This window comes from Acanthaster planci, linkage group LG11 (assembly GCF_054643075.1).
Source record: "Acanthaster planci isolate LZ-2023a linkage group LG11, COTS_SCS, whole genome shotgun sequence".
NCBI classification, from domain to species: Eukaryota; Metazoa; Echinodermata; class Asteroidea; order Valvatida; family Acanthasteridae; genus Acanthaster; species Acanthaster planci.
The window spans coordinates 4484510-4512118 of NC_141787.1; the positions used below are offsets into that span (position 1 = coordinate 4484510).

Here is a 27609-nt window from a genome sequence, read left to right on the forward strand (position 1 = left end):
CTGTCCAAGCAAGGACATTCCTGATTTTGATGTCTTGTTCTGTTATGTTCACCAATGATCCCAAGTTATAATTAAAATTTAAAGTCTTTAACCCGAGTTCTCAAGATTCCATCCCTTGAGGGTAGTCAGGGGGACATCCAGTGGAGTGTTGTATATTATCACTTCTGTCTTTTTGGCATTACAGGTTAATCCCACTTTCTGAGTCTTTCCATTTTTAAGAGCAACTCCTCTACCTGTTGGATCTGGTCACTCGGCAGATATCACCTGCAAAATCAGGGTCTGTCAGAGATGTAGCAAGAACCTGTGTTGATTTCCTTGATGCAATTGTGAAGCTAAGTTTAGTCTCAGATCCACCTGTGGCTTGATTCAAGGTGTAATTTAGGATGATGATGAAAAGGAATGGTACAAGGATGTCACCTTGCAGAACTCCAGAATGTTGAATACATCCCCCTCCCCACACACACACTTCTCAAGGTGAGGGGGTGGGCACATTTTCATGGCGAACGAAAAATAAATGGATTGTGAGGAATTTTTTAGCATTCCAAATGACTAAAATGTACTCACTATCATTCAAAAAGGGAAAGCAATGTTTAAAAAGCAGTAAATTTGCCACAGTACATGTGCAAATCAGTGCACACAACGAGTAAGTCTCCTACACAAAAAGCACATAAGAATGGACACAATTGCATCCACTGTTTTTGAAACTATTTCAAACTCAGATCATGTTGCAAAGTGAACACCACTTGGATCATTTAATGCTTCCAGTTCCAAGTACATATACAGTGTAATTTGACCACACACCTAGCGTATCCTTCCTGTGACAAATGTATTGTAATGAATAAGGTACCGGTACATGTATGCCTTACACAGTATCTTGAAATCAAATTAATGAAATACACCACAAATGCAGCAAGTGATTGGCCACTTTGAATTAGCATAAAAAGCAACTAAATACAACTAAAATGTGCTGAATAAAACAGGCAAGTTCATAACAAAGTGGCAACATAATTTGCTGTCTTATTTCCAATTCTTACATGTATATAGGGAATGTAAGGAGCTAATCTTCCGGTCAATCACATGTACACTAAATACTTGCTTCATTTTACGGGGAGGCGGGGTTTCAACTATAATTTAGCCAACAGTCAGAGTGAATGTTTATGAAGACCTTTCCCCATAAGGTAACTGTTTCACCATTAAGAGAGAGACCATGCGAATTTATTCCCTAGTAACATAAATGGAGCACATGCACATGGGCTGAAGGTTTCAATTTCTCAACTTTAAAATTAGTTTTGTTTGAAAAAAATGGTCTTGACAACATGTCATATGGCATTGTTCACATTCACAGTCCATAAAAACACTTCCACTTGCCTAGTCAGGTGATGACATCTTGCAAATTCCTCAGCACTTCTCACATGTACAAAAACTATGTTCCTTATACACTGAGAGGACATCCCATATTTTGCCCCCTCCCCCATCTGCCAGCTTTACATGTACACCAAAATTGATATTTATTATCTAGTAGTGCCGTATTCTGTACAGAAAGGCAACCATCAACATTTCTGTCTGATAGATGCACAAATTCTCAAGTTGTTTAAACTGTTATACAAGTATGATCCATATTAAAACAAATGAAGAACATGAACACGAAAAGGGCCCACATTCATTGGACACATTTTTGCAAAAATTAATCCAAGTACATTTTATTTCTTAGATGATGTTAATTTTGGGACATAAGTTTAACCCTAAGTGAGCTGGGTTATTTAGGGCCATTTTACAGCCGGGGCAGGGGGTGGGGGTGGGAATTCGCCCCTTCCCAAGTAATCGGCTGTCCCAAATGATTTTTTTTTTCACTTGGCATGCACGTAAAAACACTCCTTATCATTACAAGTGTGAAGTCAATCAGAGATATGGTTTCGTTGTCATATGAAGTTGAAGCCAACACATGTGCATTGTGTGTGCATTGAGCAGACAATGAAAAAAAACATGTTTTTGACTGACATGCCTCGGAAATATGTTGGCTGTGCCAGAATGGTTATGTTTTCCACAAAGAAGGTGTCAAACTGACTGCAAAAAGTTACTGGGGGAAAAAAATCCTTAAAGGCTCGACTCTTGAAAAAATGCACTGCAGCGATACCGGAAAAATGTTCAAGGGTCACACTCCCACCCGGGCTCTTTTAGGGTTAATAAAAACACATGAAAAAAAAAATTTTGAATACCATGCATGTCCATGTAGTTGAAGATTCTTAGCTTGTGGTATGCAACTTCATGCAATCCTGGCTCTATGCTGCATGTAATGCACTTTAATGCAGTACTTTTTTTTTACACAACGGTGTGGTGGTAAACCATGTACATAAGAGAATGATTTCTGTTACTAGTCTCCAGAGTGGTAGCAATGGACCTATTGATATGTTGGACTAGCCCTCCTCTTATTAAATGAAAGACCAAACCCCTCAGAACCACATATCAGAAACAAAAGGAATTTTGAGCAAATGAAAGTAGGGTCCATCTGAAAAGCAGTGCGAGAAGAAAATCCCACTTTTAGCAACTGTCCTCATCAGAAATTAAACCTGCCACCTCATGGCTACGGGTTCCACAATGTGCATGTACCACTGTACCACCGCCAGCTTGGCAGAGGACAGAATTTTTCAATTTTCATTTAATGGATTGCTCTTATAGGACACCATCTTTGTAAGACAATTACCATTGTATGTGTGCGTGCAGTGTGCAAATGTTCTACACATGCGTTGATCTTCAAATGTGGCACAGCCAATGCGCGTAATGAAAATTTGACGTCTAAAATGCTGATGCATGTGTCAATCTGTAGGAAGTGACGTCATTTAACAGAAACTATAAAAATAACTTGATGACAATTTCCATCTAATATATGGTTACAAGTATGCATGCACATGCACTGTATAAACCATGTACCATCCTCAAGTCTTCAATCGAGTCACTCAAAATTGATAACCCCAGGGTGTCGTGTAAAAAATTTTCTACTTGCACGTATTGATATGCTTGACTTTAAGAATTGAACAGTTTGCCACATATTACTAAGAACTAATGAGATTACTAATCATACGTAAGACAAAACATGGACACTTCATACACATGTGCATCAACCAATGGGTATTATCCTGGGTTGGGATCCTATTCTATCCAGTAATTCAGCTGGGATCAACCTGGCAAGATGCAACAGTGACAAACAATGAATGTTGAACACATTCTAGCATATACAATTATTACCAAGCTGGGTACACATCAGTGTCACTATGACAATACAGTACAAAACATCTGCTTCTGGCAATCATCTTTGGGTGTATTCTGGTATTTGAAGTCAGTGACAATGAATGCTCAAACTTCTCGTGTATCCTTGGAAGACAACAGCACTTACCAAAGAGATACATGTAGCTATCATGCAACCACAATCAATAAACAGGTGAACATGGATATGAACAAAATGTGAACTTTCATGTCATTTTACAATGTAGAAAAATTCTTTCATACAACACACGTCTAAAAGTTGTAACCTGGGGTGTGGAGCACCCGGGGGTGTGTGGGTGGGGAGAACCTGGGGGTGTGTGGGTGGGGAGAACCTGGGGGTGTGTGGGTGGGGAGAACCCGGGGGTGTGGGGGTGGGGAGAACGGGGGGGTGTGTGGGTGGGGAGACCCGGGGGGTGTGGGGGTGGGGAGAACGCGGGGGTGTGTGGGTGGGGAGAACCTGGGGGTGTGTGGGTGGGGAGAACCTGGGGGTGTGTGGGTGGGGAGAACCTGGGGTGTGTGGGTGTGGAGCACCCGGGGGTGTGTGGGTGGGGAGAACCCGGGGGTGTGTGGGTGGGGAGAACCTGGGGGTGTGTGGGTGGGGAGAACCTGGGGGTGTGTGGGTGGGGAGAACCTGGAGTGTGGGTGGGGAGAACCTGGGGGTGTGTGGGTGGGGAGAACCTGGGGGTGGGGGTGGGGAGAATCTTTGGGTGTGTGGGTGGGGAGAACCTTAGTTCAATAACAAATATTGTCCAAACTTAGAGAACAACTTTATATTTTTGCATGTAAAAACCTGTTAATTAACATGTAAAAGTCACACCACCTTTTCACGTTCCACCTTTGTACAATTACACAAAACTAACCAAAGTGAAGCCACATTAATGCAGGGATGCATTCAGGAACTGTGCACATCTTGTAACTTCTTTTCACTAAACTTTGCCAGAGTGGTAGAAGATTAAAATGAGATTTTCAAAACATGAAAAAACCAATGAAAAGTGGCAACATTCATAAAAAAGCTGTTCTTTTTCAAGTCATATTCTATATCTTGTCAATGAAAAAAACAAACAAAAAAAAGATTAAGTGGAAACTAAACAGAAACAGATTAAACAGAATTTGGACATAAGATCTGTACTTGTACTTGTACAGATTTTTCTAAAAGGTTACAAAGGCACGAATCATTGCTATTTTTGTTGGGGAACTAAACATTGACCATACAGTACTTAATTCTCTGTGTACAAGCATAACGACCTTACATAACGGTCTTACATAATACAACAGCAACTGAGGAACATTAAATTAAACTTCCATGTTACTTTAAAAAATCTGTCAGGATTTCTTATAAATTCAGGGTAAATAGGGAGGGAAGCTTAAAATCTCAGATATTCCTGAAAGCACCCTAAAACATATCTGGATCTCCTGAAGCTAAGATGGGAAGAAAAATCTCTAGATAGTAACACACAAATCCATCTGCATTGCTTAGTATTCTACAAAAACTGCCGCATATATTACATGTAGCTTAATATACATGCATCTTCTCTGGCATTCAAGGTCACCTTACTTGGTCTTTTGGTCTCTTTTATAGTGAATTTTTTTCCGGGTTTATCGTAAAATAAGTGAACATAAAAAAAGAAAGAATCCTTAACTTTGATGTAAGGTCCTCTAAAAATGTTTCAAGAGAAAAAGGCTACACTCTCTCAGTTGCAGGTTCCTTTGAGGTTCTTTTCTTATTAAAAGGAATCAAGGTCTACAAAAGTTTTTTATTTATTGGTTAATTGATTTATGTGTTAACATTTTTTAATTGTAGCTCAGCCAGACACAAACAGCTCTACCTACTAGGGGGGCACTCTAAAAAAGCAAAATACTATCTGAAAAGAATTAAGCCTTTGCAACATAACAAAAATTGTCTAAAAATGCCACTTGCATCAGGATTGTGTTCAGACACAAGAATATTTTGGCATCATTCACACAGGCAGTCTGTTAGCATTAGCCTTAACACACATTGTTATTTATCCCTTGCTGAACAGCTGCATTTTTGCAGCAAATTTCTACAATACAGTGGTTAAGAGCCAGAGCTGGACCAAAAGAGGGCGCAATTTTCCTAGCAATGGAGGCTCCTTTGGTCAGAACTGCACTTTGCTGGTTCACAAATGACTATGAAATGCATGCATTACAGTCAAGTCACTGCCAGCAAAATGAACACTTCTGACCAATATGGTTCTTTTCAACTGGAGAAGGGGGTTCCCTGTTCAAGGTGAATAGTCCTGAGAAATGTGCTCCACTCTCAAGAGTAAATTTCAGTTTCACTCCCACCCTAGTTGTCCCCCATCATTGTATCTGATGAAGTAGTTGTTGCTACGAAAACTTACGCAGCATCTTATGTTAAGCTAGTCTATAAAGTGCTACCCCACATCTTCCTCTGATCATATGTACAGACTAACAGGGCTTTCCTCATTTTGGTTAAATAAAAGAAAATCTCACCCCCAATAAAATAATTTCTAAATGTCCATTTTTTCCGAGTTCCCCCTCCCCCAATAAATGGATTTACAGCCAACCTCAATCATATCTGTGTATCAGTTATCTGGATGTGCATACTGGTTTTTAATTTCTGAGAAGAAAATAGTGATTATCACTCTGTTTGATCCGCTGACAAGAATCACGAGCCATTACTGTGGTGTCCTTACATGCGTGTTCAAATGACATATGCATTGAAATGCTTCCTCAGCCAATGGGAGTGCACTGCTAACCACATCTCGCATGCGTCAAGTTTAGGAATGTGAGCGTGAGTGACGGGGACACCGCTGTGTAATGGAGTCAGCAAATCGGTACACAGGAAAAGCAAGGTCGATGGTCACTAGAGCTATATCCACAAATCAAGTGAGTACTGGTGACTGGGTTTAGATTCTATCTGCCAACAATCTGGTACCCTGCTTTTTCTGCAACTCACAGAGCAATGAGGAGCAATTGAGTGTCTTAGGGCACCAGTCCACACAATGCCAGTCATCTCCTGGAAAATTTAGGTGAAAAAAGGGAAAATGTATGGGTTCTCTGTGTTTTTTCTTTTTTTGAAATTTGCTGTGCTTCCAATTTTGAACATTTCTCCTTACAGTTACCTGGACATTGTGGCAAAATTAATTTGGTATAAATATCATGTGACATTTGATCAAAATCTGTGCCTTCCGTGGAATATTCTCAGGTATAAGAAGTCAAAATCTGAGCAATGAACACTCACCTACACATTCATTTGGTGAAGTTGATCTCGTTATGAAGTTTAGTACTCCTAGTTTCAATTTACTTCCTTCATTTTTTTTTTTGGCATGCTGAATTTGTTATTTATCACTGAAGCATTACATAAGATCCCTGACAACAAATCATGTCATCAAGGGCAACTGATGCAGCCTATCATACTACCGGACTAGTTTGTGATCCTTTTGCTGTGAAAATGGTCTTAATGGCATAATGTACCCGATCCAGTGGGTCGTTAGAACTTGCTTTATCACTGCATTCCCTGAACAGATACCTATATTTGCAACAGTTACAACAGACTGTATCCTGATGCATGTCTAGTGACTGACCTGAGATGACTGGACATGGCTGCTTACTTGTTGGCCTGGCCATTGGGCTCATCAGATTCATCTACGGACTTGGTCTTCTTCAATGCAGCCTGCAATGCAAAAGCATACAAACCAATTGACCAATGATAAACAGATAGTTTGCATGTTGGTGAGCAAAGCCCACTATTGCAAGAAAATAAATGCAAGGAAGTTCAGGAAATAAAGAACTGTAAGACGGAAGGAACCATGAATTATCATGAACTTGAAAGAGAGCCTGCATAAAACCAAACTGCTGCAAACTGCTTGTGGACGACAGAGACCTAAAATAAAGATCACAAAAGGAGGGCCTGATGTTTTGATCGAAGTAGAATCTTTCTCAAAGGCAAAAATCCTTTGAGAAAGCTTCTTCTTGAATCGAAATGTCAGGCCCTCCTTCTTTTGTAACTTGAAAGAGCTCAGCAACAGCTGAACAGTCACTCTCAGTGTGCGTAACAAGGTGTCATGAGAAAGGAAACCAGGATTTCATGGTGAATTGCTAGGCAACAAATTTATAAATTTGAGAGGCTGTATTCTAATTGATACCAGAAGATGTTTGGGTCATGCATGAGGGACAAGAGGCACAGGAAGTCAGTTATGCCAAAAATGGCTTTAGTTCTGAAAGTGATTGGTGGTAATGTTTGATTCTTTCAAGAGCCATACACAATAACACAAAACAGGGAAAGAGTTCCACACATGGACACTACTTGAAACCCTGTGTACAAACCCTATGAGACGGCTCTCAAAAATGGTATTTTCTAAATAAATACTCCAATATTTGTCCTACTGAATTTGACATTTTGGGACATGCTATTGCTTTCTGATGGCTGATATGTCACTGCAGGAAAATAAAATTAGTGATGATCGTATATGGAATGTTTACCCATAATTGCTTTTCTCGTACTGGTTAAAAGTTGAGAATTCAATCCTAGCCACGAGACACCAAGCCACAGATAAACAAAGTCAGCATCATTCACTATTAAAGTTTTGAACATTAGATTTACGGCCGCAACATCAAGATTTCATGTGCTAAGGTCTTCAATGGTCTCCCAATATCTCCCTGACTGTGCATGATCTACCGCCTACCTTGACTGCTTGAAAATGGCTCTTGCCCTTGCAGTGAACGCGGCTGGCTTTATCCGATGTCAGGAACTTGTGACAAAGTTTGCAGAAAAAGCCAGAGACTGGTACTAGATACTCCTCACCTGCTCAGGGGTTCAGGGGTCAAATCAAGGTTAAGGGTTAATGTCCAACAGCAAATCTGTACATTTCCTGGTTTGGGAACTCTACATGTACTCTAGGAATATTTGACAAGATCCAATTTCACAGTACTACTCACTACACCAATTTGTGCTTACACAGATTCGTGCATTAGGAATGTTGGCGAAAGTCTGCGCAATACGCAAAGCAAGAAAACTCCCGTTTTCTAATAGCTGACATTATAAAAAACATGTACATGTATGTGACCTGTTCTGTAAAAAAGAGTCACTACTCGCTAGAGCTACTTTTGAGTACCAGGCTTTTGCAGTTGGAACCCTCAACATTTTCACCCACAACAATATTTTGATCAGGATATCAACATGAGTTATACGTCAAACCAAAGAGCTTTACTTGCTCTTTCTATTATGTAAACTGGAAAAAGATTACTCAGTAAATGGCCTAATGACTCATTTCTACAGAACGGGTCACATTTGTGAAAATAAGTTAAGAAAATAAGTGTCTAAGTTTAAGAGAGTCTGCTAAAAGTCTTCATTTTCTGGGTGGGGCATTGGTGGGTCTTGTCATGGTTTCAAATACAAAGCTCTGTATTTTCTTGTCTCAAACTCTTCTAGCCCCCTTTGAGCTTACATCTGAGCAACACAATGAAATCAGACCCTGCTACGGACCATCAACGAAATGGAATATACATTAGTAGCTACCCAAATATACCTTGCAGTTCATGAATACTTAAAAATCGTCAGTTCAAGATATTGTATATACATGTACATTGTAAGTCCACATCTATGTACATGTATCCATACCAAGCCAAGAGCGGTTTTCTTTCACTTCAAATCAAAGAAGAAAAAACAAAACCTGTTGTATCTCACCAGATTTACGTATGTACAGGAAGTAAGAAAGAGTCAAGAGACAGACAGAGAGGAATGAAGGATTCCAGGTTACAAGTTGAATATAGTTCTTTGCCTACTCTTTTAGGAATACAAGTGCTTCTACGCACATCTTGCACACAGTTGGGGCTTAGGATTCACCAGTAATAGGTACATTAAGAAACTCACTATACATACAGGTGACTATGTATTCCAAACAGTAAAACTGTAGAAAGGTGACGTAAGGAGCCAAGGGGAAAAAAACATACACAATGTATGCCACTGCTATATGAGAATAAGCATGACATTTAGCATTTGGGTTGCACAAGTGATAAGCACTTAGTTGAGTGTGGCCTCCAATCCCTTTGACTGTAGGCTACATTTATTTGTGGCAACTGTGCCATGAACAGTTTTCTCGTTTCACTGTAATGAGAAGCAGTATTCATAACAAAAACTGTGAATAAGTAAAAGAAAATGTATCCACATCTTGAGAAATTACTGTTAATTGACAAAAAGCAAAATATAATGTTGTGACCTGAGAAAAAAGAAAGAAAGAAAAACAGTGGTTTGGATTGGACCCAGTTTGTGCACATCTTTTGACCTACACATCTCCTACAATATGTTGATGTGTACTGCACTGCATGGAGCTCGTGTGTACATATTGGGCATGCCAAGAATGTACAAACTACATGTACCATGGAGTAATTAATGACTGTAACCTCATGGACTGGCTTAAGATTCTATCATCAATATACTGAAAGATTTAATGAACCACGTAAAAGTGAGTGGCCATGACTTGAATGAAGCACAAAATCCATCTCAGGATCTCTTTTTTCATTCATTTGTGTGTTGAAATGGTATTAATGGCATTAACCATTGATGAGAAAAATATGCCTTGAACTACACTGTACTACAACTAAAGCGCCAAACAAGTAATGGTAGACCTTAACGACTGCAGTGAGGTACATGAAGTGTAACCATGGAGCTGTGAAACAGGTGCCCTCAAGGTAACCACAACCAGACTTCATTCAATCAACATAATGCGATATCAACTCATCAACATAATTGGCAACGTGACATTGTTAACATAGCCTCAAGTGGAAATAAAAGTTTTTTCTCATTCTGCAATTGCTTATTATATAACCAGGAAAAAACACTAAAATACTTGCCTTTTCCCACTCAGTTAACAAAAATTGACCACCGCTACAAATGAAGGCATACATGTAAATATGTGAGCAGAAAGTGTCTGTGTGACTTGATTTATCTAATTCCTAATATGAACATATTGTTCGCGTACTGCCAAATCAAAATGAAATCTTGTGTAGAAAACCAAGAAACAGTGTCATAAAGGTGTGTGTCTGTACAAATGACTACAGTTCATATATCTTAGAGAACAGGAAATGGAGAATGAATGAATCCCTGACCACATAATGTGTAGAAAAGTCTGAAATAGACACAACAGACACAAAGCAATACACAGTCAGACACAAAGCAATACACAGTCAGACACAAAGCAACACGCAGTCAAGACACTAAGCAACACGCAGTCAGACACAAAGCAACACGCAGTCAAGACACTTAGCAATACGCAGTCAAGACACTAAGCAATACACAGTCAGACACAAAGCAATACACAGTCAGACACAAGGCAATACGCAGTCAAGACACAAAGCAATACAGTCAGACACAAGGCAATACACAGTCAGACAAAGCAATACACAGTCAGACACAAAGCAATACAGTCAGACACAAAGCAATACACAGTCAGACACAAAGCAATACACAGTCAGACACAAGGCAATACGCAGTCAAGACACAAAGCAATACAGTCAGACACAAGGCAATACACAGTCAGACAAAGCAATACACAGTCAGACACAAAGCAATACAGTCAGACACAAAGCAATACACAGTCAGACACAAAGCAATACACAGTCAGACACAAAGCAATACACAGTCAGACACAAAGCAATACACAGTCAGACACAAAGCAATACACAGTCAGACACAAAGCAATACACAGTCAGACACAAAGCAATACAGTCAGACACAAGGCAATACACAGTCAGACACAAGGCAATACAGTCAGACACAAGGCAATACACAGTCAGACACAAAGCAATACACAGTCAGACACAAAGCAATATGCAGTCAGACACAAAGCAATACACAGTCAGACACAAAGCAATACAGTCAGACACAAAGCAATACACAGTCAGACACAAGGCAATACAGTCAGACACAAGGCAATACACAGTCAGACACAAAGCAATACACAGTCAGACACAAAGCAATACACAGTCAGACACAAAGCAATACACAGTCAGACACAAGGCAATACGCAGTCAAGACACAAAGCAATACAGTCAGACACAAGGCAATACACAGTCAGACAAAGCAATACACAGTCAGACACAAAGCAATACACAGTCAGACACAAGGCAATACGCAGTCAAGACACAAAGCAATACAGTCAGACACAAGGCAATACACAGTCAGACAAAGCAATACACAGTCAGACACAAAGCAATACAGTCAGACACAAAGCAATACACAGTCAGACACAAAGCAATACACAGTCAGACACAAAGCAATACACAGTCAGACACAAAGCAATACACAGTCAGACACAAAGCAATACACAGTCAGACACAAAGCAATACACAGTCAGACACAAAGCAATACAGTCAGACACAAGGCAATACACAGTCAGACACAAGGCAATACAGTCAGACACAAGGCAATACACAGTCAGACACAAAGCAATACACAGTCAGACACAAAGCAATATGCAGTCAGACACAAAGCAATACACAGTCAGACACAAAGCAATACAGTCAGACACAAAGCAATACACAGTCAGACACAAGGCAATACAGTCAGACACAAGGCAATACACAGTCAGACACAAAGCAATACACAGTCAGACACAAGGCAATACACAGTCAGACACAAAGCAATACACAGTCAGACACAAAGCAATACACAGTCAGACACAAAGCAATACACAGTCAGACACAAAGCAATACACAGTCAGACACAAGGCAATACACAGTCAAAGCAATACCCAGTCAGACACAAAGCAATACCCAGTCAGACACAAAGCAATACCCAGTTAGACAAAAAGCAATACGCAGTCAGACACAAAGCAATACACAGTCAGACACAAAGCAATACGCAGTCAGACACAAAGCAATACACAGTCAGACCCAAAGCAATACACAGTCAGACACAAAGCAATACACAGTCAGACACAAAGCAATACACAGTCAGACACAAAGCAATACACAGTCAGTATGTGCAACTGTACCAGTTGCTGTTCACAATGTACCCAAAGTTTACACAGCAGACTTGGACGAGGTATTGTGAACGTATGCCTTGGTGTTTTTTACGGCGTCTGACCAGTCACTTCCATATAAAGAACAAAGTCAATTTTTGTCTTTCATTAGGACAGACAGCTGGTATGGAAAAAGGGCAAAACAGGAAAGAACACTAGAGAAACTACTGAAACCGTTTATCTCCAGACAGGAGTGTCCTGAATAATGCTTCTTACAGCATGGGAATCAGTGCCAATAAAATGTCAAAATGTTGCACAATAACACAAGCCAAGTATTCAAATGCTACATATGTCATTTCGTAACTTTTTTTGACAGATCAAACTCCTCTTGGTAGTAGATTAAAAAAAGAACATAACGAAATATGAGACAATGGTCTGACAGTTATCCACTGCTCACTTACACGCCACCCTCTTGAAATTCCATCTCAGTCTAAATTTATCCGATATGTCCTCATACCATTAACTATGAATTGGATATTCATACACATTTACAAAGGTGAAATCCTTGATAGGTTAGAGAAGGAAAGAAGGAGTTACAGAAGATGAAAGATGAGATTTTAAGAGACAAATATGCAGAGGAAGAGGAGTATGTGAAACAACACCTACCAACAGACTTGTTGGGATCAAATATCAGTTGCACAATATCATCTTGCTGCTGCTGTTTCTCTTGCTGTTCTTCAGGAGGTGCAGACACCCCAGAGGCAGGGTCTACATCCATGGCTGTTGACTCTTTGCTTTCCCTACCAACCTTAGAAGACTCAGTCTGTTCAGACTCAACCTGCTTTGCGCTGGCCTGATCCTCAGCCTGATTCTCAGATCCCATCACTGCTACCATTTCAGACCCACCAGAAGAAACATTTGCATCAGCCGAGTGCACTTCCAGCTGATCATTTTCTGGTATGGCAGAAGCCGACTTTGTGTCAGACAAAGGCTGGTTTTCAAAGGTCAAAGTGACCTTTAGGTTATCCAAGCCAGACTTAGAATCTGCATCTGGTCCCTCAGGACAGATAGCAACCGCCTTGTTGGTAGTGCTTTCTTGAACTTCCATGGGGGCTTCTGCTGGTTCTTCATTAGTTGCTTCAATGACTTGGACATCAGGAACCTTAGAACCAGAAGTGTCATCAATAAGCTCTGAGGTAGAGACCTGAGCAATACCTTCCTTAGCTAAGGTTTCATCCTCAGACATTGGCTCAAGCTTTGGCATATCCTCAATTGATGCAGTGTTTTGATCAACATCTTCTTTGTCTTCAGAGGATTTGTCATTCCCACTGTCAATAATGATGACTGCATCCTCTCCCTCCTCGGAAGATGTGGCATCCTAAAGAGGACAGGAAGAAAAGCTCACAGAAATAAAGAATGGTTGAATTCATGCTATCACCACTGGACTGATATCAAAAACAGCTAACAATGCAAGCAGAAAGATTAACAACAAAAATAACTAAAACTGAAATAATGGTGCAGGAAGAAAGGAAAACCCAAACACTGTCTTTATGTGGCCAAAATAATCAATTCGAGCCTAAGGAGGTTAAGATTTCATGAAATTTTAGACAGAAAACAATTCCTTGCAACACTTCAGCTGATGCTCAACAGGTTTTAACAAACACCGCTTGTGCCCATGGAAGGTGCCTGGCTCACATACACGCATAACTGCGATCTTCGTCATCTGCCTTTGAGTAATGCTGTTCCTTGCTGTACATACAAGATCATTTGTAATGTTTGGACTTGTTTTGCACGAACACTGGCACTTCTCACCAATGCAACTCTGTTAGGTCTTATATTCTGAATGGTTACCAGAACCCTCAAGTGTCATGTTTTTTCTTTTAGAAAAAAAAAGCTTTAACTGCATTGGATGAGAAAAGCAGTTACAAAGGAGGATATGCAACTTGAGTACATGTATTCTGTACTGTAAAAGTACAAAGGTGGAACCTTAGGCTCAAGGGACCACAGTCATATATGACAAAGATCAGCAAATTAAGTGATAAAAGGCTTTACAGTCAATCCCTTTCAGTGCAGAGAGATGCATGTTAAAAGATGAAAAGAACTTGGGCGTGTGGCAAGTGAATCATTTTCCCCCAGAAATCATCCACAGTCTACAGTTTGAGAGGATTATCTGTCAGGATTGAGGAAAGTCAAGACAAGTCAATGCCTGCTGAGGAGGATACACTGATAGAATGCTGAGAATTTACTGCCGGTTTCCTGCACACTGTAGGATTTGGGACATTTTAGGAAAGACTGTGGAAATGGCATGTGTTGAATGGAAATGATTTTTGACATAAATAGATCCTTTCCATCTGCAAAGAGCTGTCTTAATTAGGTCATGTTTGTAAAAATGCCTCTGCTTTGGAGACGCTCCTTTTTTCAACAGGCTCAATCAACCCAAAATAAACAACCAATCATGTCGCTGGTAAGTAGCTGTGCGATGAACAACGTTAAACTTATTGACAAAGGAGGCAGTGAAAGTTGAGCAGAGAATTTCTCCCATCAGATGCTTTGTACCCAATGTAAAATGTTGAGAATTGATACCGTTGTCTGCACTGCTCTGCAAGAAGGTCACGCGGTTAAATAAAGAGGTGGACTATGGGAAATTATGACAGGCAATGAACATCTGTTTCAATAAGGGAGAGATTCAAGCATGACCCACTGGATGTAAACTGTACTCTACGGTGATGGGATAATTTAGACTGAAGGAACAAAATGTTAATGCTTGTAAAAAAAATACTGTCTCTGCAGGCTATATGAGGCATTACGGCTGAGGAGATACCAAATAGTTGCAGTGCAAAATGAGATGAAGAAAACATTTCAGAGCGGTTTTAATGTTGAATATGAACATGAATGTAGCACTCTCAGCAAGTTACAGCAATGTCCTTTGTAATTTGAACAGCTGACAGACACACGTGTTCATGTTAAAAAGACCACCTTCTATCAAAGTGAAAAAGATAGAAATATGCAAACTCAATGGCAGTTTACTGATGCAATCATGTGTTCAGTTTGCATAAACTGCAAGATCACATTTCTCACCAAAGAACAGAAGACCTGAAAGCCAAATTCATTAAGTACAAGTGACTTGCTTCATTGAAAAAATACTAGTGTGACAGCACTGGTACCCAACTTTGAGGAGAATGCATATAACAAGTGAAAATAGGCAGAAAAAGCCAACAAGATGCTGTTCTTTTGGTTGTAGCTGACTCAATCCATATCCCACCCTGAAGATTTCCTTCATTGTACATGTTTAGACTGCTACCAGAACCAAGTGAAAGTTTGCTTTAATGTTATGAGAAAGAGAGAAAGTGTCTTGCTTGGTGATAAAATCAAAAACTATGGAACAGCAGGATGAGTCTACTTTTAACTGAACATGAGATGTGTGATCAAAATATTGTCAGGATTTCTCATACTACGTCACAGAACATAGAATTTCCTGCAGCGATTTTCAATCCACACACCCAGTATGAATGTGACAGTTGACATGTAGACTGGCTTGAGATGTCAATACATGTAGACAGAGTAATTCAACTGAGCACACAAAGGTAGGAATAGACTCATGACTTTCATAGAAACTCAGAACAGAGCTTTAAAGATTCAGTCTCATCTAACCAAGTAGAGGACAACAAAACCACAACTTAGTTGTGGCACAGAAACTTGACCAGTTTCTCAGAATGCTAGCAGGTTGTTTCTTTAGTTTCCAGAGGTGTTGTTGCTCCATCAGGACCTGCATTTAACAGATTAATGTGACTTCTTAAAGAAGTCCAATTGGTATCACACAATTGTCATGGGATATGTTACGGCAAACTCACAAGAAGATCATCATCTCCCTGCGATTCCAACTGCAAGTCAATCAATTCAGCATCCAGATCGTTGTCATCATCAAAACCTACTGCATCCACCGTCACATAGCTCTCTTCCTTGCTGGACTCTTCCTTGGACTTTCCTTCCCTTCGCTATATCAGTTAAAAAGGGAGAAACAAGGGAGAGTGAATGCTTAAGTTATTGTAAAACCTGGAACAGCGTTAACATCTTCTGTTAGTAATCTACTCAAATGGAGCAGTCTGACTGCGACCGGACAATTCAGTGTACCAGACTGCAACACTGTCAAGTCTTTTTCTCAAGTCTCAAGGTAAATCACAGTATACATGTCAACGGGTGTTAGAGAAACAGAAAGGGGTGTGTAACAAAGGTCAAGATATTTAAAACAGGACTTGGACTCACATCGCATCTCATTTTCAAGTACTCAGCTTTTTTAAAGTCTGAATACTCCGCCTATATCAATGTGGTTTTCAGACCTAATTACTCAGAAAAGGATTGGACTCGAACTCGGGAAGGAGACTGGCAACTGGAGCGTATACTGGCAATTTAAATGAGCATGTATGAACCAGCTTCTAAATGAAATGGTGAAAAAATATTAAGCACAAATAAAAAATCCTTCCTTTTGCAAAATATTATGGGAACTGTGTAAATGAAGAAATTCGGATCAAAACCAAAGACAAAACTCTAAAATGAGAAATTTGTAAGGACTTGGATCATTTCCAAAATAACTTTTATCTTAACAGCTTCAGAAAAATTGTAAGAGTTTTAGTTCTATATCAATGGTTGTAACAGAGTTCCTTTCCAAATATCAGGTAATGTGACTGGAATGTTAAGTCTTTACCCTCTTGTGCATGTCCCCCTTGCAGTGCTGTACATACTTCTGTGTGGTCTTGAAACTCAGGTCACAGGTGCTACAATGGGGCTTGGATTTCCTCTTAACATCCTGGCAAAAGAAGATGAGTTGGTCCATGAATATTGGCAGTTTGGATGCCTGTTCTTACATGTAGGTGTTTGCGTTTTTCGCACCTCGTGCCGAGTGCTTTCATAGAATCTAAGAGATACATGTAGGTTCCTCGGCTGACTGTAGTGGGACATTTGGTAGCCACAGTGAATACTGCAGATGCAGGACCATGATTACTGTTATAAAAGCCCAAACGGGTTTCAATTATTCTTTAATTGATTCATCATTCTTTTTTGCGATTACAGATCACTTGCTTAATCAGCTGATGTTCTTGTCAAACTTTTAATGGAAGTTTTAATAAACAATATGTGACTGGATCCCAAAGAAAGTCCTAAGATCAATACTTCTGTGATTTTGTTTTGGTTTGTCTTTGAACAAACTGAGCTCTCTGTTTGGATGCATTGCTTATTTTGGCGTCCGGATGCAAATGCCCATCTAGGTGGAAAGTGTTGAGGATTCCTATTACATGTACTTTCTATGGTAAAATATCCTTTAAGATTGTCAGGAGTCCACTGATATTGCATGGCCACTTTTTCTTTAAGTGAACGATGAAACAGTTAATGGTTTATCTTTAAAGTGCATGTGTGTATTTTTGTGGGGACCTTGATCTTATTACGTCCATTTCAACTGCAAGGATTTCTTTTGAACATATTGATAGGGGTCATTCCATGAAGTTGGGAACACCTGGTTATTTGCCTACGGTCTGAAGACTTTGGAATAAATCACATGGCTACTCAAATAATTAGCCAGTTAAATTTACATCATAAAAACAACACACAGCGGTATATTGTTGAACCAGTTTGTTCATATTTGCGAAAACATTTTTTGCAGCATAAAGCACGAAAAAGTGGTTTCCGGTTATGTAAAACCAGTTTTTCTTGTGACTTGTTTGTTTTTCTTCAAGTTATGTCCAGATCTTGTTATTGCAATGACCGTTAGTCCGTTACATTATGTAATAATAGGAGTGGTACCACAATCCCCTTGGAGGAGCCATACCTTAAACTCATACGTAAACAGAATGCACACGTAGGCCTGTGTGTACCTACAAGAATGTGAAGACTCATCAACTGAAGCCCTCCATCCATAAGTAGTCTTTCCAACATAAACTGTGTCATGGAGAGACATTATTTGTTTTGTCCATCTTTTGATGTTCGACACCAGCTGCATGAACATGATTGACAGATTGTCTGAGTTTACTCCCCCCTGTGACGCGGCCATCCACATGCAAGATGGTTGCTGAGGAAGCACGACGTCACGAGGGGATAGTGTGATTGGATAGCTATGTCTTGCATAATGTACAAAGTGTAAGTGCACAATCTCAGTATCAGGTGCCCTAGTCCTTTTAGCACCAATATCAATAATTCAGTGTTAGGCGGTCAGTTGGACCTTTGAGAAGCGAGAACTTATTTGGGGTGTCTTTGTATCAGAATTAGGAAGGGATTCTTTGGTTCTGGCATAGCTATAATCAGTGTAAAATACCTGGTGAACAATGTCCGCATATCACGTTGTAAGTGTGTGTGATGCATTTGGAAGGGCTGGTGATAAACCTCATGCTGCGGCAGGAAATTTTGTGGAAACAGTGCTTGGAGTACGAGCACTTGAGCAATACAACCGTAAATCAAATTTATGAATAGAGAAAATACAAAAATAAGACTTGAGGTCAACTTCTTACTGACTACAATTTTTACTGATTTGATATTTTGCCAAACATCCATACATGTACCAGCAAGGACAGTCAATTTTTACTGATTTGATGTTTTGCCAAACATCCATACGTGTATCAGCAAGGACAGTCAATTTTTAAGGATCTGATATTTTGCCAAACATCCACACGTGTACCAGCAAAGACAGTCAATTTTTACTGATTTGATGTTTTGCCAAACATCCATACATGTACCAGCAAGGACAGTCAATTTTTACTGATTTGATGTTTTGCCAAACATCCATACGTGTACCAGCAAGGACAGTCAATTTTTAAGGATCTGATATTTTGCCAAACATCCACACGTGTACCAGCAAAGACAGTCAATTTTTACTGATTTGATGTTTTGCCAAACATCCACACGTGTACCAGCAAGGACAGTCAATTTTTACTGATTTGATGTTTTGCCAAACATCCACACGTGTACCAGCAAGGACAGTCAATTTTTACTGATTTGATGTTTTGCCAAACATCCACACGTGTACCAGCAAGGACAGTCAATTTTTAAGGATTTGATGTTTTGCCAAACATCCACACGTGTACCAGCAAGGACAGTCAATTTTTAAGGATTTGATGTTTTGCCAAACATCCACACGTGTACCAGCAAGGACAGTCAATTTTTAAGGATTTGATGTTTTGCCAAACATCCATACGTGTACCAGCAAGGACAGTCAATTTTTACTGATTTGATGTTTTGCCAAACATCCATACGTGTACCAGCAAGGACAGTCAATTTTTACTGATTTGATGTTTTGCCAAACATCCATACGTGTACCAGCAAGGACAGTCAATTTTTACTGATTTGATGTTTTGCCAAACATCCACACGTGTACCAGCAAGGACAGTCAATTTTTACTGATTTGATGTTTTGCCAAACATCCACACGTGTACCAGCAAGGACAGTCAATTTTTACTGATTTGATGTTTTGCCAAACATCCACACGTGTACCAGCAAGGACAGTCAATTTTTAAGGATTTGATGTTTTGCCAAACATCCACACGTGTACCAGCAAGGACAGTCAATTTTTAAGGATTTGATGTTTTGCCAAACATCCACATGTGTACCAGCAAGGACAGTCAATTTTTAAGGATCTGATGTTTTGCCAAACATCCACACGTGTACCAGCAAGGTCAGTCAATTTTTAAGGATCTGATGTTTTGCCAAACATCCACACGTGTACCAGCAAGGACAGTCAATTTTTAAGGATTTGATGTTTTGCCAAACATCCATACGTGTACCAGCAAGGACAGTCAATTTTTACTGATTTGATGTTTTGCCAAACATCCATACGTGTACCAGCAAGGACAGTCAATTTTTACTGATTTGATGTTTTGCCAAACATCCACACGTGTACCAGCAAGGACAGTCAATTTTTACTGATTTGATGTTTTGCCAAACATCCACACGTGTACCAGCAAGGACAGTCAATTTTTACTGATTTGATGTTTTGCCAAACATCCACACGTGTACCAGCAAGGACAGTCAATTTTTAAGGATTTGATGTTTTGCCAAACATCCACACGTGTACCAGCAAGGACAGTCAATTTTTAAGGATTTGATGTTTTGCCAAACATCCACATGTGTACCAGCAAGGACAGTCAATTTTTAAGGATCTGATGTTTTGCCAAACATCCACACGTGTACCAGCAAGGTCAGTCAATTTTTAAGGATCTGATGTTTTGCCAAACATCCACACGTGTACCAGCAAGGACAGTCAATTTTTAAGGATTTGATGTTTTGCCAAACATCCATACGTGTACCAGCAAGGACAGTCAATTTTTACTGATTTGATGTTTTGCCAAACATCCATACGTGTACCAGCAAAGACAGTCAATTTTTAAGGATCTGATATTTTGCCAAACATCCATACGTGTACCAGCAAGGACAGTCAATTTTTACTGATTTGATGTTTTGCCAAACATCCATACGTGTACCAGCAAGGACAGTCAATTTTTACTGATTTGATGTTTTGCCAAACATCCACACGTGTACCAGCAAGGACAGTCAATTTTTAAGGATCTGATATTTTGCCAAACATCCATACGTGTACCAGCAAGGACAGTCAATTTTTACTGATTTGATGTTTTGCCAAACATCCATACGTGTACCAGCAAGGACAGTCAATTTTTACTGATTTGATGCTTTGCCAAACATCCACACGTGTACCAGAAAGGACAGTCAATTTTTACTGATTTGATGTTTTGCCAAACATCCACACGTGTACCAGCAAGGACAGTCAATTTTTAAGGATCTGATGTTTTGCCAAACATCCATACGTGTACCAGCAAGGACAGTCAATTTTTACGGATCTGATATTTTGTCCAAACATCCATACGTGTACCAGCAAGGACAGTCAATTTTTACGGATCTGATATTTTGCCAAACATCCACACGTGTACCAGCAAGGACAGTCAATTTTTAAGGATCTGATATTTTGCCAAACATCCATACGTGTACCAGCAAGGACAGTCAATTTTTATTGATGTGATGTTTTGCCAAACATCCATACATGTACCAGCAAGGACAGTCAATTTTTACTGATTTGATGTTTTGCCAAACATCCATACATGTACCAGCAACGACAGTCAATTTTTACTGATTTGATGTTTCGCCAAACATCCATACATGTACCAGCAACGACAGTCAATTTTTACTGATTTGATGTTTCGCCAAACATCCATACATGTACCAGCAAGGACAGTCAATTTTTACTGATCTGGTGTTTTGCCAATAAATGAATATCAGCCTGATTTGATGTCTAATCCGATCAGTTGAACTTTATTTAGAACCTTGAGTATGTACTGTGCATTGAACCTCCATGCAGTCATATGCTACATGGTATGTGGTAGTCAATTCAGGGCACCTGACTGATCAACTGGACAATCTCAGACTTTGGCCATGTATCTCCATCTCTTAGTTTCACATCCACAAATATGCCTACATACGATGTATTTACTTGCCAAGAGGACAGATCAGAGCAAATTCATGTGCAACAATTGATACAATCCTTCTGCCAATGCTGAAGGCCTTCCTGACGTACAACTTTCATAGCCAGATTAACTATTTTATAATTCTCACTGTCATCTTCTCTGGAAGAATTTATGTCAGTCAGCTGTTAGTGCTTGTCATATTTCACAGCTGAAACTGAAAGCTTCTGATCTTTGCTTTGCAATCTTACTTTGTGTGCGTCACTCCTGACGTGATCAAAGCGGTCTCCTCTGAAGTATTGATGGCAGTCTCGGCAGTAACGCTGCCTTGACCTACGAACACAAGAAACCCAACAACTCAGTAACTCAGTTGACAAAAAGCACAGGAAATTCTCACAATGAATTGCTTTTGCAAACTGATTTTCAAATACATGAATGGAAGTTTATAGATGCATACTAGAGAGATACACACAACACAAGAATGAAAAAGCGTTGTTAAGTTTAGCTATGGTTACAAACAGCCACTTGAAGATAGTGATTTTCATCGCTGTTACGCATTCTCTGAGAGAGAGAACAAAGACTGTAAAGACTCTTCTCTATTCAGAGAATTCTTGGGAACAGAGATTACAGATACTAAAAGCCTCGCAACCCTTGCTTTGAAGCAGATAGGATCACAGAGCCAACTGATTTACCAACCTTTGATCCCCACTGCGACCTTCCCCACCACGACCTCCACTGCCTCCACTGTTCTCCAGTTTGCGCAGGTAGTTCTGAGCTTGGAGACGGGCTTTAGCCTGGTCACTCTGGAATGTTGCTACCTCACGGATCTTGTCCATAGCATCAAGGTGCTTCTTGCCTGTCATGTGAGTCTGGTAGGCCTGACGGTGGCAACACAAGTGACAAAAGGCGCATCTCAACTTGAATTTTCCCAATACAACAGAATGCTGCTACAACAAACACCCCCAGACTGAACATTTGGAAGTAGCATTAATGTTACCATACACCCTTCATTTTAATGTAATGAGCTGTAATGCGCATTACAACATTTTATGGATTTTGCGAAATAGAAATGACATTATCATTATTATGACTAAACATCCCCCTTGGCTCCAACATTTTCTTTCAACTTTTACCAAACATTAACAATTTGTTTCAAATAAAAGAAACATTCATTAGTACTCATGATAACTCAAAAGTTGAGAAAAATTGCACTCATGATGGGACAACAGCCAAAACATTGCGTGGTCTATATCTTAGTGGGAAATAAATCATATCTAATGTGGCTGTGCAGGTGTGTCCACAGGTAGCCAAGTAGATCATGGCTGCCAAGTACATGTAGGAGTGTATAACATGCAATACTGGCAACTCTGGTATGGAAAATCTTGCATGATAATCGCTACAGGTCAGGAGATATGAGCTCAAAAACCACCAAACAGAAAAAATGTGCACATAGACACTGGCACGTACTCGTTACTTGACTCACAGAAATTTTCCATAAACATCTTGCTAGTTGTGATCGTTTTCCAAAATACCTGCTTGACATTTTGTGTGCTTTCAGACATGTACATGATTGCTCCTTCAGTACTGCTTTCTGTGAACGGTTCTCAGTGCAGCACATTTATTAAAGTGCCATTTTATCAACAGCAATCAATGTAACCGTGCCTATATGTCTCTTGAACAGGGTAGTTAAATTAGTGATCTCCCTATTTCTGATTTCTAATATACTTACATACATCCAGTTCTTATCTACAGGGTTCATACACCCTTGCGAAAAAAAATACCGGATTTTCCGGGTTTTCTAGGAGGCGTGCGAACCCTGTATCTATGACCAACAATGCGGTCATGGTAATGGACCTACCTTGATATCGCGACAAGTTATGCTGCAGACATGACAAAACCAGGTGCTGTTTTTCTCAGCTTCCATGTCTATGTTAGCCTGCTGTATGAAACACAATGGTAGAGACAATAAGCCTACACGATGACTTCTATATTCTCATGACCTCTGTGAACAAATACTGTTGACAGCACTCTCTTGCATATTCATGAGGACTAAGACAAGTAACTTACCAGTGTGTCCTGCCATGATCAATTAAATGAATAACTGAATACTACCTGCAGGTGTACCAGGGTGCCCAATGTTTATATATATGCCACAGGTCAGTATAATCAAATCCTTGTGGGAACATTTGCTATTCTGCCGGATGAAGCTTCTGCTCCAACAACATGGGTCCATTAGACATGGACGTTCAATGGGTCGACTGTTCTGCCGGCAGACATTTTATTCCGCTGAAGAAGTTAGAGTATTTCAATATCCTATCTCTCATTATTTTCTTGTAAGAGCTGCAAATTGGCCTGAATCTCATTTGAGTTCTCTGTCAATGTCAATTTGGGCCACAAAATGGAAAGACGTTGCATTGCTACATTGCATCAGCCTGTTACTTGTGCTATGCTCCCCTTGGAACTATGAATTTGTAACGATTTCCACAAGGTTAATAGTTTATTTAGGACTAAACCCTAACACTTTGTGATATGTCTCTCTTCAACCCTAACCCTGCCAGATGCAGCCCAGTGCATCAGGTGAACAAGTATGATACACTTTGATGCACTGGGCAAACAACAGCAGCCAACAAACTGGCCATCTTGAGACAATGGGAGCTAGTACCATTGCCAAACAATGCCACAGTTGGATCTTTTGGTGACTGGTAACCACAGACTCTCAGGTTGTTTGGCCTTGGAGAGAGTTGACCTGTTAGATCTTGAGGTAACTGGTAACCACAGACTCCCAGGCTGTTTGGCCTTGGAGAGAGTTGACCTGTTAGATCTTGTCACACTGGGCACGCAAGCGCCTACCAATGATGCAAATTTGATGTATCTGGCAGGGTTTCTAGCCAACGTGGGCTAGAGGGTTCTGCTTAAAGCATCAAGAATCTACTAATATCTACCACAGCACAGTAAACCATGGTGCACGCTCAATACTCAAACACATGGCCACAAAGCTCTGTGCAAAGTAACAGTAGCTGAGCTCTACTGCCCCTACATGTCCTGCAAGACCAAATGTTGGAGGTTCGTAAATGTGAAAAGAAATACATTGATTGTGTGAGAGTGGGTACCCACCGTGGGATTGGTGCTTGTTCTCGGGCTCTGCATAGGTTTCTTCCTTGCTGGACCTCCTTCATCTGTGACTGCCCTACCCTTGGACTGCTGACGGATGGTCACCTGCAGGTCATCAACTGGCCGACCAATACTGGTGACTGTAGTGAAAAAGTTTACAAGGCCAACTTACAACTTTTCTGCAACACTGTGACTGTCACACATATGACTGTGTTTCAACGTAGCAACACAGTTATATCATGTTAGTTTTGAAGTCTAGAGCTTTCATTTCAGATGCTGGGAATGGTCTTTAAATTACCTTTCAGCAACTTGCTTACCCTCATCATCAGTTGGTTTGGCTGGATCATAGATCTCCGAGTTACTCCTCTTCCTTTGCATATTCTGCTCTCTGTCCTCACCTCGACCTCCGCTACGGTGATCTCTGTTTCCCATCCCTGGTCCCCCTTTCCCTCCTCTGCCACTAGCTCCGCCCCCCGCAACCCGCCCCCGGCCTCCAGTCCTTCCTACTCCATCTCTCAATCCACCCCCCGATCTGGCCCCGCCCCCAATGTTCCTTCCCATGGGTCCCCCCGAGGAGTTACGGCGTCGGTCCTGCTGTGGATACTGCTGCTGTTGCCTCGGCTGTCGTTGCTGGTTCATACTGGGTCGGGAGGGATGCTGAAATCCTGCACATTACGAACAGATACCACATTATTAATGAGTCAGACTTTGTACCTGATTGAGTATCAACTTCTACATCCAAAGCTTTGACTGTCTGATATCCAGATTGCTTGGCATGGAATAACCGCAGGACTTAACTGAATCAAGCAATATAGACTTCATTCTTGTCCAGATGACCTACATGTACAAGGATGCAATGTTCAGGCAATAATCTGTTTTTCAAACTAAACTCCAAAACAATGGAAGCACAGGTAGTCTTCTTTACTTGAATATGTTAAATGTACTTTTAATGGCAGCCAAGTGACAACACTCACTTTGTTGAAGAGAATTTCTACATTGGTCATTTTATTTTTATATCTCTGGCATCAGTAGCCAGAAATTCAGTTTTTACTGAGCTACAGCAGATGCTGGCTCTGTACAACTACTCTGACTAACAGAACTTTGGATGTTGTTATCACAAAGTAGCAGATCGTAACCCTTTCTGTGTTTAAAACTATTTTCAATTGTAGTAATTTGGGACGGTTTAAATTCCTGGAATATGCATGTACATGGTCATTGAAACTGGCCAATTCGAGCTGGTACAGTTGGAAAGTAGCAGAAATTCACCGGTTGATAAACTGTGAGAAGTTAATGTGAACATATTTGAAAAAATGTTGTTTGATGAAAGGCTGGTGAGTTACCACACTGAACAGGTTATGCACAGCAAGTTGTACATCTTGACAGGTAAATGACACCTGATGACTTATCATTTTTGTCAGATCATATCGACTCTACTGCAAGACAACCTGGACATCTCATGTACAAACCTTGCTGGCGATCAGCTCTGCCATCATTAGCAGCTGCAGACAGCATGGCTTGTTGTAGGCGTACTTTGGCTGCCACTAACTCATCAATGTCATTGTCCAACTGACCGAGCATGTCGTGATGGGTTCGCATACCTGCAGAAGGACTGGGTAGGAGACCACCGCCACGGCTGGACCCCAGGCTAGGACCATGGTTGGATCCAAATGAAGGGCTTCTTAGGCTGGGGTCATTCCTGTAGAGAAATCAGTTTTCATTTCTTATCTGCGAATGCCAATGAAAGCAATTTCAAACTGACAGGTGCAAGTAGGTGGCTCTGTACAAGTATGACCAGAATCTAAAATCAGTCTTAAAATCAAACAACTCGATTTTTGAAAAGCCACCACTAAAACGATGTTCATTCTAGCTCCATGAAATATCAAGCAATTATTGGAAGAAACATTTTAACAGCCTTTCCACATCATGTGCTGCATTAATACACAGCTTGCTATAGCTGTACATACATATTGCACAGGTCAAAATTAACTTCAATCTCTTAGTGGCCCTCAGAGCCGGCAGGAAATTCACCGCACTGGCCCTTGGGAAAATTTGAGTCTGGGTTGAGTACATGTAATGAAATCGATGAGGCCCACCATGCATGCATGCCCATTTGCGTCAGTTGAAATTCTCTACCAAAACAGCTGGAAGGCCAGCCTGACTAGTTCTGCTTCTCTTTCCTGATTTTTTTGGAAACAGAATCTTAATTTTGTGGCGCAACCACAAAATTGTTATCTGCAAGATAGAAAAACAAATTTGAAAAACTGTAAACTAAAGAAAAACCATCCTGTCTTTTCTGTCTTCACAAAAGACCTCTCAACAACTTGTTTCACGTCAAAACGCTTGAATTTGTTTGCCTGCAACATTCTCAATTTTCAAAAAGAAATTTGTGTTATTTTCACAAGTTCCTTTTGCATTTCACTATCGCGATGGTGAAAACACATGTCCAATAATACTCAATGCATTGAAGCAAGGCTGCACTGGTTCTAGCCTAGCTGTGCCATTGCCAAAGATAGCACGATGGTAACACGGCAACAAGTCCATGCATTCCAGTCAAAATAGCGTCGTTGTACTACCCCGTACGCACACAGAACCTCTACAGCTGCACGTTGAAAAAAACCCTTGTCGCAAGAAGATTTCTGCAAGTTAATTCACAGAACGTGATCTCTTGTCTATGTATTTTCTGTATTCATGAATTTGATTTGAGGTTGTATTGCTCATACTTGAAGCGAGTGTGTTTCCACAAGATTTCCTGCTGCAGCACAAGGTTTATCCCTTGCCCCTCTTCATGTAGATGCATCGAGCACACTTGCCATGCGACATACGGACATTGTCTGTCAGTT

At 40.3% G+C, this 27609-nt stretch overlaps 1 protein-coding gene across 2 annotated transcripts in view; it reads right to left on the bottom strand.

Moving 5' to 3' along the window:
- Positions 1–4016: 4016 nt before the first annotated feature.
- Positions 4017–27609, bottom strand: part of LOC110981566 (uncharacterized) — a 28443-nt gene continuing 4850 nt past the window's right edge. The window contains exons 3-14 of one of the 2 annotated variants that reach the window (XM_022239214.2): positions 26236–26465; positions 25087–25434; positions 24773–24909; positions 23517–23594; positions 22355–22536; positions 21910–21991; positions 16909–17010; positions 16058–16201; positions 12873–13584; positions 7932–8050; positions 6831–6919; positions 4017–6262 (exon numbers count right to left, since the gene is read on the bottom strand). In XM_022239214.2, coding sequence (XP_022094906.2) covers positions 6854–6919; positions 7932–8050; positions 12873–13584; positions 16058–16201; positions 16909–17010; positions 21910–21991; positions 22355–22536; positions 23517–23594; positions 24773–24909; positions 25087–25434; positions 26236–26465 — 2200 coding nt within the window. In that variant the 3' untranslated portion in view covers positions 4017–6262; positions 6831–6853. Of the gene's footprint in view, positions 6263–6830; positions 6920–7931; positions 8051–12872; positions 13585–16057; positions 16202–16908; positions 17011–21909; positions 21992–22354; positions 22537–23516; positions 23598–24772; positions 24910–25086; positions 25435–26235; positions 26466–27609 lie in introns of both variants that reach the window. The other variant, XM_022239212.2, reaches the window with a different exon arrangement.